Here is a 12,439-nt window from a genome sequence, read left to right on the forward strand (position 1 = left end):
TTCCTACCATGAAAATCATTTAGTGGACAGCAAAGGCAGGGTTTTAGAGTTTAAAGAAGGAAAAAGACAAACTCAAAATAAGTCAGGTGAAGCATTTGTCGGGGAATGTAATCATTTTTAGGGAATTTAGTTTCTAAACATCAGAACAATGACACAGATGTGACTGGATGCTAAATATGATTCTACAGGGTGGGCCATTTATATGGATACACCGTGATAAAATGGGAATGGTTGCTGATACTAAAGTCCTGTTTGTGGCACATTAGTATATGTGAGGGGGCAAACTCCTCAAGAAGTTACGTTGAAACCAAGCACACCATTGTTTTTCTTGTGACATTACCAATAAGTGTGATGTGTCACATGGCCCTCTTCCTATTGAAAAAACAAAAGTTGCCGACTTCTAAATGGCCACCATGGTTACCACCCATCTTGAGGAGTTTGCCCCCTAACATATACTAGTGTGCCACAAACAGGACTTTAGTATCACCAACCATTCCCATTTTATCACGGTGTATCCATATAAATGGCCCACCCTGTATAACCAGAAGCTAGTTGGACCTTTTTAGTTCAGCTTATCTTAGCATAAAGATTTGATAGCACTACTGTTGCTCAAAGGCAATTGTTATTCATCCAGTCACTGAAGCTCAACAGTAAACACATCATTTCTCATCCATCTTCTTATCCAGTGTGTGAATGTGAGAGTGAATGAATAGTGGAGTTGTAAAGCACTTTGGGTGCCTAGAAAAGCGCTATATAAATCCAATCATTATTACCCCTATTAGTATTATTATTATTATCCACTAAAAGTACTCTGACATTTCTCTACAAAACTTAGAAATAACATTTTAAGATGCTAATGGAAGTCCAACTGAATATAAATCATGAACACGTCTGCTTAGTACTCACCCTTCTAGTGTTGTCCAGCACTTTGGGGTCAGGTTGGCCATAGTTTGGGGGATTGGCATGTGGGTCATAGCCTAGCCTGGACAGCATAGGGGCGATGACGGCCATGTCCCTCACCACATCAGCTGGGATCTTTCCCACCCACTTGGACAAGGCCTCCACATTAACTGGTTTGATGACCTGGTCTGTGGACCTCTCCACCCTAACAGGACACAAAGAAGTGTTATTTCAAGTACGCACGTTGTTGGAACCTCGTTTTGCAACAAAGTGACTGTTAGCACACATTTAACCACGCTGACCACAGGTCACAGCATTATTTACACAGGTTGCCATCGTGGCTCGTCCTGTTTCACAACAGACCAGTCCATCACTCGCTTCTGTTCAGTGGAAGCATCTAATTGGCTGTAACCGGATTATAAAACGCTATTAAAGCTGAACTGCTGGCCTCTGTCACCAGCAGGTCCCCGTTAAACACAATGAATGAATAACTTTTTACACCATTACTTCATCGCTCAGCCGACATCCATCTCATTTGATCTACATCACTGGAAACGACACCTGGATCAACCCTAATGGCTTAATGTCTGCTCCACACCAACATCTCCGTTTCACTTTGTTTAGAAAACTTCTGTAGCAGACAGAAAACCTCAAGAGTAAAAAAGCAGCAATAAACACATAATATAACTTATTTCTATGGAATCACAAAAAAAAGGCTGTGACCTTTTTTAGAGCCTCAATACTTTGACTTTATGCTGAATTATCTGCAGAATTTAAGTGCTTCGTAGCGGCAAAGCTCTTCTAAGTAACATGAACCCATACAGGCAGATTTTTCTGATTTTAGGTTTTGTTGATGCTGAACATTAAACTGCTGTTTAGGTTGAAGATGAATTGCTCCACTCAGCCTTTTCTTCCATCCACCATTATCTTGGTAAATTATTCATCGTCTGAAATTAAATATTCAACCAGTGAGGGGATTGGACTTGATGGACTGCAGCTTTTATTTTCTGCAAGGAGCAAAGTGTACTAGCACTGACGAGCAGTGAGATGAACACTGAGCTCTATGGAGATGTAGATAACTGCTCTCTTAAATCACAAACACAACAAATCAAAGGGCATCCCGATACATGAATAAAATTAGTATAGAGTACTGTACCATTAGCCAGAGACCTGAATCAGTTTGACAGGCATCAGCTGAAAACACATTTAGATATTAGAGTTGCTCAAATTAATAAATCTCAGTGCTATCAGATTGTAAAAAAGCAGTATTCTGACTTTTTTCCTTCTGTATAAGGACAGATAGGATATTTCAAAGTAGTTACTGAAAAAAACTTTCATTAAAATATACAGGTTGCATGTATAACATACAGTTAGCTTTTATTTCTTTAATGGATGAATAGTCTTTAAGTGATGAAGAATGGGACCACACATTAACAGATGACACGTACAGTCCCGATCAGAGGTTTATACAAACTCAGGAGCATGAAAGTCATGGTAATATGAGCCGCTTTTAATCGTTTCTATGAAATGCTCTTTTTCCAGGGTGGAAGAACTGGGTGAACGAGTTCGAATTTATTTTGGTTTACAGTACACATACAGACCGTCTAAGATAGCCTGAATCTATCTGTCACAACTCTTTGGGGCAAAGGGAGGAAGCTGCTGTCTGTCCAATCAACCCTACAAATACATCAATATACACACACAGACACGACTTAAATACTTTACTTGGTGCTGAGTTCAACAATGCCTTAAATTCACATTTCGACACTTTTAAAATGTCACTACTTTGGGTCGTCTTTCAGATCTTGGCAAACTGTCACCCTTAGATAAGAGGCAATAGATCAGGATGAACAACCCACGAACCCTCAAGACTCAAGCCTGCCATGAACTGAAAATTACTGGAACCGCTACTGTCACTCGCCAGCCACAGCTTTGCATTGCCATGGTGTGGATGTTACCCGAGAAAGAAGGCCCTGCTCCAAAGGTCAACTAACATTTTCAGCTGGACAGGCCAAATACATAGTCTCATCTGGCTATAAAACTTTTCTATACAAAGGTTGATCTGTCACAGTTACAAGAGATCATTGGGGGAGTCAAGGTGAGGATTTCAAATCTAAGGACTGTCAAGCATGGTGGTGGTAGCATCATGCTGTGGAGCCGTTTTGCTAACCGTGGTACTGGTACATTACACAAAAGGGTGGAGTAATGAAGGAGAGGGGCTAGCTCCAAATTCTATAACAGCTAGATGGTTGAAACTTCTTGGATATTTATGGAGTTAAAGAAAGAAGTTAGTCCGTGGAGTCGTGGATAAAGCAAAGAGAGAGGTACATCTGCATCTAAAGGACTCTCTTTGGATGATCCCAATGTTCACATTTTGGACAGAGAAGACAGATGGTTGAGAGGTGAAACATCTTCAAGAAACTTAAAGAAATCTAGACTCTTTTCTTTCCAAGCTCCTTAGTTTATGAGGGGCTTATGAAGGCAGCAAATGAGAAAGGAGGACAGAGAGGTTCATGACTCATGAAGTGCAAAAGATCGGTAAGGAGGAAGTGAGGGTAGCTACAAAGAAGATGAAGCACACTGGGTCTAGATGAGGTATTGAGATTTTTAGGAGAGGGGTCAGTCGACTTTTTAACCAGACTGATTAAAATGATTGTGGAGTGAGTGGATGCCTGAGGGATGAAGAAGTGTACTGGTGCCAGATGTCAAGAACAAGGCTGATGGTCAGATCTGCTGAGGTATAAAGCTAAAGGGCATAACTATAACTGATTGCGTAACAGATTAGTTGATCAGCTAAACTCATACCGTTTAGGTTTCTGTCTCTATGAATTTGCTTACTATTTCTCCCCGTTGCCTGTAGAATCTTGGAACTCAGCAGATGTAACTAATTTTAAAAAGAACAAAAAAAGAAAGGAGATTTTACACAAGTTTACGTGAAACTAAACTTGTCCATTGTGTTTACATTGTAAAGATATCATCTTTGTAGAGCTCAGGCTGGGTTTTCACCGATAAAACTGCCAAAAGTGTATTCAGTAGAACCTTTCAGCCAACCGACCTAAAGAAAACAAAATGCATTTTTAAAAAGGCCTAAAACTGTGAAACCAGTGAAAGCAGCCTCCTTATTGATTAGTTGAACATGTTTTGTAACAGGGTCAGCAATCCATTTATTCTAAAAGGAACACACCGACATCAGTCTCTCCTGCCTCAGCTAGATTACACTCAGATGACCAAATATAAAACAGAACTTCAGCTTTGACCACACTTCATCACTTTTTCATGCAACAAAAATTTAAAAATGGCTTCTTTTATGAGATTATTGTAACTGGTTTGATGCCCAGTCAAGCACAGTGATACCTAAAGAGCAGGCAGAAGGAGAACGCTCACACCACAATGTCTATTTACCATCCAGGGTCCAGCCCCTCAATCCTTATGTTTCCTGTCAGACTCTATACTTCAATACAGCAATTCACTTTCCTCTAATCCATTTACTTTGCAATTGAATCTTTACACTGTACAGGCATAGCCTCCTGCATGATTAATAGATTGAGCTGGTTTTGTCATCTCAGGAGGACGGTGGAGATGGTTTCTACGGTACGGGCTAGGATCCAAACATCCACTCTGCAACAAATGGGTAGGGAATCACTTTAGGTAACTCCATCAAGACCCAAGGGGCGGCTAAGTGTTGATGTGGAACATAAACTGATAAAGAGGGAAGGCTGCTGAGCTTCACCATCAGGTTAGATGGAGCTAACCTTATTGACAAGAGAGCCAAAGGTCTCTATAGTACACATACCAATACAAGCGCCAAGTATATACAGGAGTACATCTGTGTCTCACGGTTCTGAAGTCATGCTGAAGTTCTGCAAACCTCAAACTTACATAGACCAGCCATACATTAATACTCAAGCATTATGAAAACACATATGGTGCAGTTTGCCATATAAATCCCATAAACTGAAGGAAAGTATATGGTAAAAGAAAACAGCATGGTCGTATGGTCACTTCACTATATGGCTATAAAGTGTATATATATGCGTATAAAAATCCCCCCCCCCCCCCCAAAATCCTTCTGAGAAAGCAGTCCATTGGCTTTTACTTCTGAAGGTTAAGGTGCTGTTAGCTAGCCCAACTTCTTCTTTTCTGTGTTTCCCTGCTGTAAGGATGACCATGATGCACTCTGACTTTAGTTCTTGCTCTAAGCCAGCGGTCCCCAACCTTTCTTGCGCCACGGACCGGTACCGGTCCGAGGCCCGGGGATTGGGGACCGCTGCTCTAAGCTGAAAGCTAAACATTGTAATGAAGATATTTTTTAATCCCCATTACATAACCCCAGTGAAAACTATTACTAGCAACAGACAATAATGTAATTTAATGCAGCGAGGTTTTTTCATGTCCAGTATTTTATGCAGTTAATAACTAAGCTTTCACTTAGATGCTTGTTTTATTTTGGAAAATGTTCCTTATCACAATTTACAATTAATTAGCACTTTTTATGCAACTTGAGAATTTACTTTCCCCCAAAAGGAGCACATAAGTAGGACACTGACACAATAAATGAGGCAGACAGTTCAGTTTTAAATATCCCGTCTGTATAACTGAAGATTGACAACAATTCAATCATTTGCACTCTTACTAATGAACAAATGATGCATGCGCATTTCTCTTCTCAGCTTTAAATAAGATGTGACAAAACCCTTTTCTGGCCATCACATGACCACTCCCCTTCATCCTGTAATGTTCTTAATGGCCTTCAGCTTGTCAATTATTCAGTGCTGGGCCCTCTTTACCCAAGGTGGTGTTCTGTATCACCAAAAGCCAATAAGAGAATCGGATAGAGACATCTCGATCACAAATAGGTTGGAGAGTTGGGGAGGATGGATCAGACAGTTCAGTGCTCTGGGATAAGTAATGGAGCGGGTCTCTTAGCTAAGCATGGCCTCCACTAAATCAACGCTAGGTAATTGATGTTAATGCTAAGGCAAGGTCCCAGTATGGGGCCTGGCTGCCCACTGATTGAGATTTTTGTGTAGATAGAGACCAAATGCTGTAGGGTGGTGGAGGATGGGATTGTTGGTGGTTGGAGTGGGAAAGAGCCTTTAGCTGCCAGGTGTCATGGGGGTTGACTTTAATGCACTCTGGGCAAAGTACTTGATAGGAGGGCCAAAATGTTTGTGATGGTAAAAGGCAGTTGTGCTGCCCCGAAGGCTACTTGTGGCTGGCCGCATCTTCCATCAAATCGTATCAGAACCCATTTATGGGAGCGGTACGACTGTGGATCAAAGCCTCTTACAGCAGACATGTACACTGTGTACTCAACAAAAACTACTCATGGATGCACGTTAGGGTTGGGCAGTTTACATCACAGTGGAATCACCTCACACCGCTGAGTGTTTTGTTTCATTGGGTTTTTTTCTCCTGTTTGTTGCTTTTTTTTTTGGGGGGGGGGGGGGGGGGGGTGCTCATGGTTACCTAGTTAAACACGACCCGAGGTTGTTTTTGGCTAGTCCTGTGTGGTTGTTTGATTTTAACACATGGCAGGATTGACATTACTTGATTTATAGTCCCCACAAATGTGTCCTTTTGTGTACACTTCGTCACACAGAGGGGGGCTCTTCACCCACACAAGACACGCTGCCGCAGGAAGTGGATGATGTATGCTACTGCCCGATGTTAAATGGTTGACAAGTGGTCAGAAATAGAGCAGGGAGCGATAGAGTTTACGAGGAACAGGAGAACCGCAAAAAAAAAACTTCAAAGATCAGAAAATAAAGCATGAGAGCAAAGACCGTTTCACTTCAACTCTTTGTATGCAAGAACTTTGCTCTCCTCTGCAGCTGGCTCACACAAACAGATTTTATACACTGCCTCCATCTGACAACAGAGCTCACCGCAGGCAGACTGGCAGGCCCTGAACATGCTAGCTCTGCCCATCATAAAACCAGCTTCACTCTTTCAATTCAATTTTATTTATACAGCGCCCACAGAAAAACCCAACAATCAACAAAACCCTATGACCCCCTATGAGCAGCACTTTGGCGACAGTGGGAAGGAAAAACTCCCTTTGAACAGGAAGAAACCTCCGGCAGAACCAGGCTCAGGGAGGGGCGGGGCCATCTGGGGTGAGAGAAGGAAGATGGGATCAAGGACATGCTGTGGAAGAGAGCCAGAGCTTAATAACAAGTATGATTCAGTGCAGAGAGGTCTGTTAACACATAGTGAGTGAAGAAGAAACACCCAGAGCATCATGGGAATCCCCGGCAGCCTACTGCAGCATAACTAAGGGAGGATTCAGGGTCACCTGGTCCAGCCCTAACTATATGCTTTAGCAAAAAGGAAAGTTTGAAGCCTAACTGTTATGGACCTTGAAAGTAGAGATAGTGTCTGTCTCCTGAATCCAAACTGGAAGCTGGTTCCACAGAAGAGGGGCCTGAAAACTGAAGGCTCTGCCTCCCATTCTACTTTTAAATACTCTAGGAACTACATACCTACAGCATGCTTTATTCGCTCTAATAGAATATTATGGTCACCAGTAAAGAACGCTGCACGGAGGTCTAGCAGGAAAAGCTAGACCTCAGTGCCAATTGTGAGACAGTGCTTGGAAGCATTCATCTAACTCGGTTGTACTCTAAAAAGCACTGAGTTCATTAGCCAACCCTGCTGATCATCACACTTCATAATCAGTTCACTCCTTGATTACCAAATTAGCAAGTTTGTCACTATATTTAGTGACTCATCATAACCTATTTGGTAACACTTTCTCTGAAAAGTAGCTGACAAAGTTAAAATGTAGCAGTCTTGCTCTCTCCGTCTGTTCTGTTCAATGACGGGAAGAACGAATCAGCAGCAACTGTAAATGAGGCATTTTCACATTTGCTTTGATTTCTTTCACTGACATGATTTTCTGCACCGTGATCATTACTCACTGGACAGACAGCATTGTAACTGAAAACTCGTGTTTGGATGATAGATAAAAACAAATTTAGCAGGTAACAGACACCAACAGAAACAGTATAATTTGATTAAATCTATCATCTTGTAAAGTGATGTAAACTCTGTAGATTCCTGCTACGTCTTGGACTTTGTCCCTGATTCTGTTTGTTCCAAAGAAAAGGACAAAGCAGTGTCTCCACATTATCACCAGGGTTCTGATTCCTGTCCCCATTCATTAATGTTTGATGCTGAATCAATTTGTGAGGGGCTGATGTGCGCTCTAAATGGCTGCAGATCAGCAAACCCCAAAGAGGTCTTACCACACCCTTACCTGGTGCAGACATTTGATCTGTTCTGGCCTCTTTTTTCTTTCTATTCAGGTTTTGTAGCTTCCTGTACCTGTATAATAAACAGGCTTAAGCACTCGGTGCTTGTTTAACTCAGATGTAACCACTGAGGAGAATTTTTCCACCGTCTGGACACAACTGAAAGTCGTTGAGAGACACAGGTACTTTGGCCTTTCTGAGGACCTCTGCCTTTGTCATTTAGTCATCAGAGTTGTACCAGTAGGGCTGAAGGACACTCGGGAGTCTCTGTTGTATCCAAGCCTGCGTCACAGCACGCATGAAAGCACCTGACATTAGTTTCACTGCTTGGTTTAAAGCACGAAGCCATCATGGTTTATTCTGTTTATAATGTAAGATGAAACCTAAATCCAGACGTTTAACTGTATCAATCTTTTTAAAAAGTTACAAATTAGTCTTCAGGGCTTTAATACATCTATTAGTGTCTTTTCAATTTGAGATAGACGGGATAACTTTAACAAGACACTTGCACGTTTTTGCAAAAATAGAGCAGCTGCAGGAGAAATGTGGATATATTTAAACACCACATTAATATAATGGAACATAAACCTAGTTACGTGGATCTCCCTTCATCTTAATGACAGGGCAGTGACACTGACAAAAAAATTATAGTAGGCATTTTTGTTCTTCCAGCTTTGCTTCCTGGCTTCATTTGAACTTTACTAACACAGCATTTTTACAGCCTTACTGACCAAAGCACTTAAAAGCACACAGAGCTTCACACCCACTCACTGGCCCCAGGTCAGTCTCCTGCTTATGTAGTGTGGACTCCTTGGTAAAGTAAATGGTGAAGGTGTTTATATAGAGCTCTAACCTCATTGAGTAATAATCAATTTATCCATTCAGATGCACATACATACAACGCTTTATTTTATGACACACACACACACACACACACACACACACACACACACACCTACCTCCCAATCAGTGGGTGACCTGATCAGCCCACTGTGCCACAGCAGCCCTTCAGACAAAGACTTGGTTTAAACACGTGTGTCAGTACATCTCAGATCTGGATAAAGAATCTCAGTGCTCTAAAAGCACTGGTTGAGGGCAGAGGAAAAACTGCCCTCCAACGGAAAGAACTTTCAGTGTGAAATAACTGTATACACGGAAAATATTAGATGTATTATGTGTATTTAGAATATGAATTATTTTGAATGCAGTCAGCGTTTTGTCCACAAATGGAAATGAGCTGCAGGCCTGACCCACCTGATCCTATCCAATTCAAAACTGGGCATAACTGAACTTTACTGACCTCTCGCCTACATGTTCACCGTTCCTTAAAACTAATATTGTTTATTGTAAATGTAAAACCTAAAAGAAAGAAGACGGCCGGTTACCAATTTCCATTTGGCAGGAAAGAACTCGGCCCTCGCATCTTACGACAGAGGAAGTTGGATGTCTTCACAGAAGATTACAGTAAAGATGGGCAGTTACTGCTCAATAGACGCAAAGCATTTTAAACAGAAACTTGGAAGTGTTCTCATAGAGGGATAATAACAAAATGCGGCCTAAATATCTCCTGGAGAATAGGGAGTGTTTTCTACCATGTGGCAGGAAGACCGTGGTAGCAAAGGGGGTTGGGGATAATATGAAGCAGACAGAGAAAAGTTTCCTCAAAAACTTCCAGAGGCCAGCCTCCCATAGCAGAGTATTCAAAACAACTCTGACACCAGGCAGGGCCATTAGGCAAACGTGCTCACAGTGCAGCAATGCAGACATCGTCTCATATGTTTCAAGTCACTAATGATGAGTCTCACTGTGTGCAGCTGCAGGATGTTTCATCTGTAGTGAAATATAACAGTGGAACAGGGAGGATACGTTTCAAGGCCCTGTTTTTAACACCATCAAGAACTCAGATTATATAGAACATGACGTTTCACTTCACACATTGCTCACCAACAAGTCCTTTTACCTTAAGGTTAATAGTCAATCCATACATTCTCTCCCTCAAGGCTAAGTAGTTGAAAGCCAAGTCGACATGGGCGCTCCCAAGCGCATTTCTATTGCAGTGGGAATGTGATATACGACAAGCCTGGCTCACCAAGTGGAGCTTGTGGGCCAGACACGATTTACAGCTTCTTGCATCACCAAACATTTAGCTTCAGAGCTTCAGCAATGCAGCTGTAGAAAGAAGGTTGTGTAGAAACTGTAGCTACATACATGGATAAAAGGGGAAACGGCTTTGATAAACTACATTCCAACGGGGTTAAATGTCCAAAACGTCAACGATCCTCAGAGCAGCGAGCTGGAAATGAATCATAACATAACACAGATGGATGATGATTCAGCGTGCGCTGTGCTAGTAACAGCTACAGAGCACTGGAAGCAGCTCAGCTACCCCAAAATGCGTCTTCAGCATAAGACACACAGACACCCATTTTACTCATTAGTGCACTCAGTCCTAACACAACAGACACACAAGTGAAGAAAGGAGGCGTTTGAGTTTGAGCAAACTGCACGAAGAGGAGATTTTCCCGAAAAGGCGTCGTATAGAGCTGTGCTGTAATGAAAGAGCTTACCCTGCATGTTAACAAAACGGTCGCCTGCAGACACAAACAAAAGGGATCAAAGACACATCAGCCAATGATGCGTCACTCCGACATTTTAGTTTAGTTACTGTAACTGTAGCCAAAGTTGAGCTACAACTGATCACATTTGCCATGAAACATTCACAGTTTTTCTCCCAAAAGTCTATAGTTTAAGAATTTTTACAAAACAACAAAAGAAAAACAACGTTAGATTGACATTATCCAGACCAGACGTTTCCTTTCAAAGTAAAAGCACAGAACACAGGGCTGGGAAAGGAAAATTGTAGGAATGCCATCAGCATTACTTACTTGGAGAGGGACACTCCTCCAGCTTTCCCTATGAGCTCCTCGTGGTGGAGAACGGCATCATTCCAGGGAATATCAAGGAACTTCAGCAGTGTCCTCATCCATTTTTCAGGATGCAGCACCAATTGTTCATAGTGCACAGGCAGGCATTTGTCTTCAGCGTCCAGGCACTGAGTGTACATCGTCTCTATGGCCCGGTTCCACTTGGTCAGGCAGTCCCTGTAGCTCCCCAAGTCAAACCCAGCAATGGTCACCTTTCGCGAGATCATGGAATGGACCGAAGCCCGACCGTCTCTAATCATGAGCACAAACTTGGCACGGGGAAATATTTTGGCCAGGTAGGAAAGAGATTTCAGTGCAAATGGGTCCTTGTTGCACAGAAAGTTGGCGGGCTCACCGTGCTTGACGATTATTTCCAGCAGGAAGGCCTGCATGGCGGCGTCCAGCACCTCGTCAGTCACGCCAGCCTCGTCCAGGCGCATCTTCTCCCGACCCGAGCGGCTCCACATCTGTTTCATGGCCAGGATGCGTGGGATGACGCGAGTTTCCTCACCACAGCGGACCTCGGGGTGGGCGTCCAGCATAGCTCGCATTAGTGTGGTCCCGCTACGGGGTACGCCACCGATGAAAATGAGCGGCATGTCTTTGCTGTAAATGAACGGCATGCTGAGGTTCTGGCCTGTCCGTAAGGTGGTCCGCATGCTGCCTCCCAGCCCAGACAAAGGCAGGATTCCTCCTGGCTGGCTGTACTCCTCGATGCGATGGTGACACTCCATTGCATGGCGGCCTAAGTAGAAAACTGTGACCGAGCTGATGACCAGACAGGCCACCAGCAAGTTCTGTTTCAGCTTGCCAATCATGCTGGGGCCACAGAAGGGAAAGGACAAGATAACCACAGGGGCGATTTTTGGGTATGGGGGTAAAGGAAGTAGAGGGCCAGTAAGGTTCCCACCCTTTATGTTTGTTTACTGGGAACCGGGCATGGATCGAGCTCCCTGGTGCACAGCAGGTGTCTGGTCTCCAGCTCCATGAGCCCTGCATGGTGGAGAGAAGAGACACATTGAGATCTGGTCGCACCACAGGAAACACTGATACGACAGAACTGAAAAGAATCATTTGTGTCCAGATTCGCCTCGTTCTCGAGTTATCGTATTTACAAATTTGGGGTCGATGTCCTGCCGACCAGCAGGGTGAAGCAAACTAAACGAGCTCTGCCTGTTTTTTGCAACACTCTAGTGGACCTTAAAGTGTTGCAAGTCAAAGTTTGTTGAAAGAAATAACGAGTTGCTAATAACAGACTAAGAATACACAACAACAAATGTGTCCAAGCTGCATCCCAGCTTTGAATTTCTGGCGGCACATATTTCATCTGCGACATTTATCTGTCAACCTCTAATTATG

The 12,439-nt window shown here is 42.9% G+C and overlaps 1 protein-coding gene across 2 annotated transcripts in view; it reads right to left on the reverse strand.

Annotated features, from left to right (window-relative positions):
- tpst1 (tyrosylprotein sulfotransferase 1) overlaps positions 1 to 12,439 on the reverse strand; it is a 41,885-nt gene that overhangs the window by 14,090 nt on the left and 15,356 nt on the right. For both annotated transcript variants that reach the window (XM_085244738.1, XM_085244739.1), the window contains exons 2-3: positions 11,042 to 12,073; positions 907 to 1,105 (exon numbers count right to left, since the gene is read on the reverse strand). In XM_085244738.1, the coding sequence (XP_085100864.1) occupies positions 907 to 1,105; positions 11,042 to 11,898 (1,056 nt within the window). In that variant the 5' untranslated portion in view covers positions 11,899 to 12,073. The remainder of the gene's footprint in view (positions 1 to 906; positions 1,106 to 11,041; positions 12,074 to 12,439) is intronic.

Source organism: Mchenga conophoros, linkage group LG14 (assembly GCF_057382185.1).
Source record: "Mchenga conophoros isolate Kocher_MC1m ecotype Shallow Benthic linkage group LG14, M_conophoros_male_GT1.1, whole genome shotgun sequence".
NCBI lineage: Eukaryota > Metazoa > Chordata > Actinopteri > Cichliformes > Cichlidae > Mchenga > Mchenga conophoros.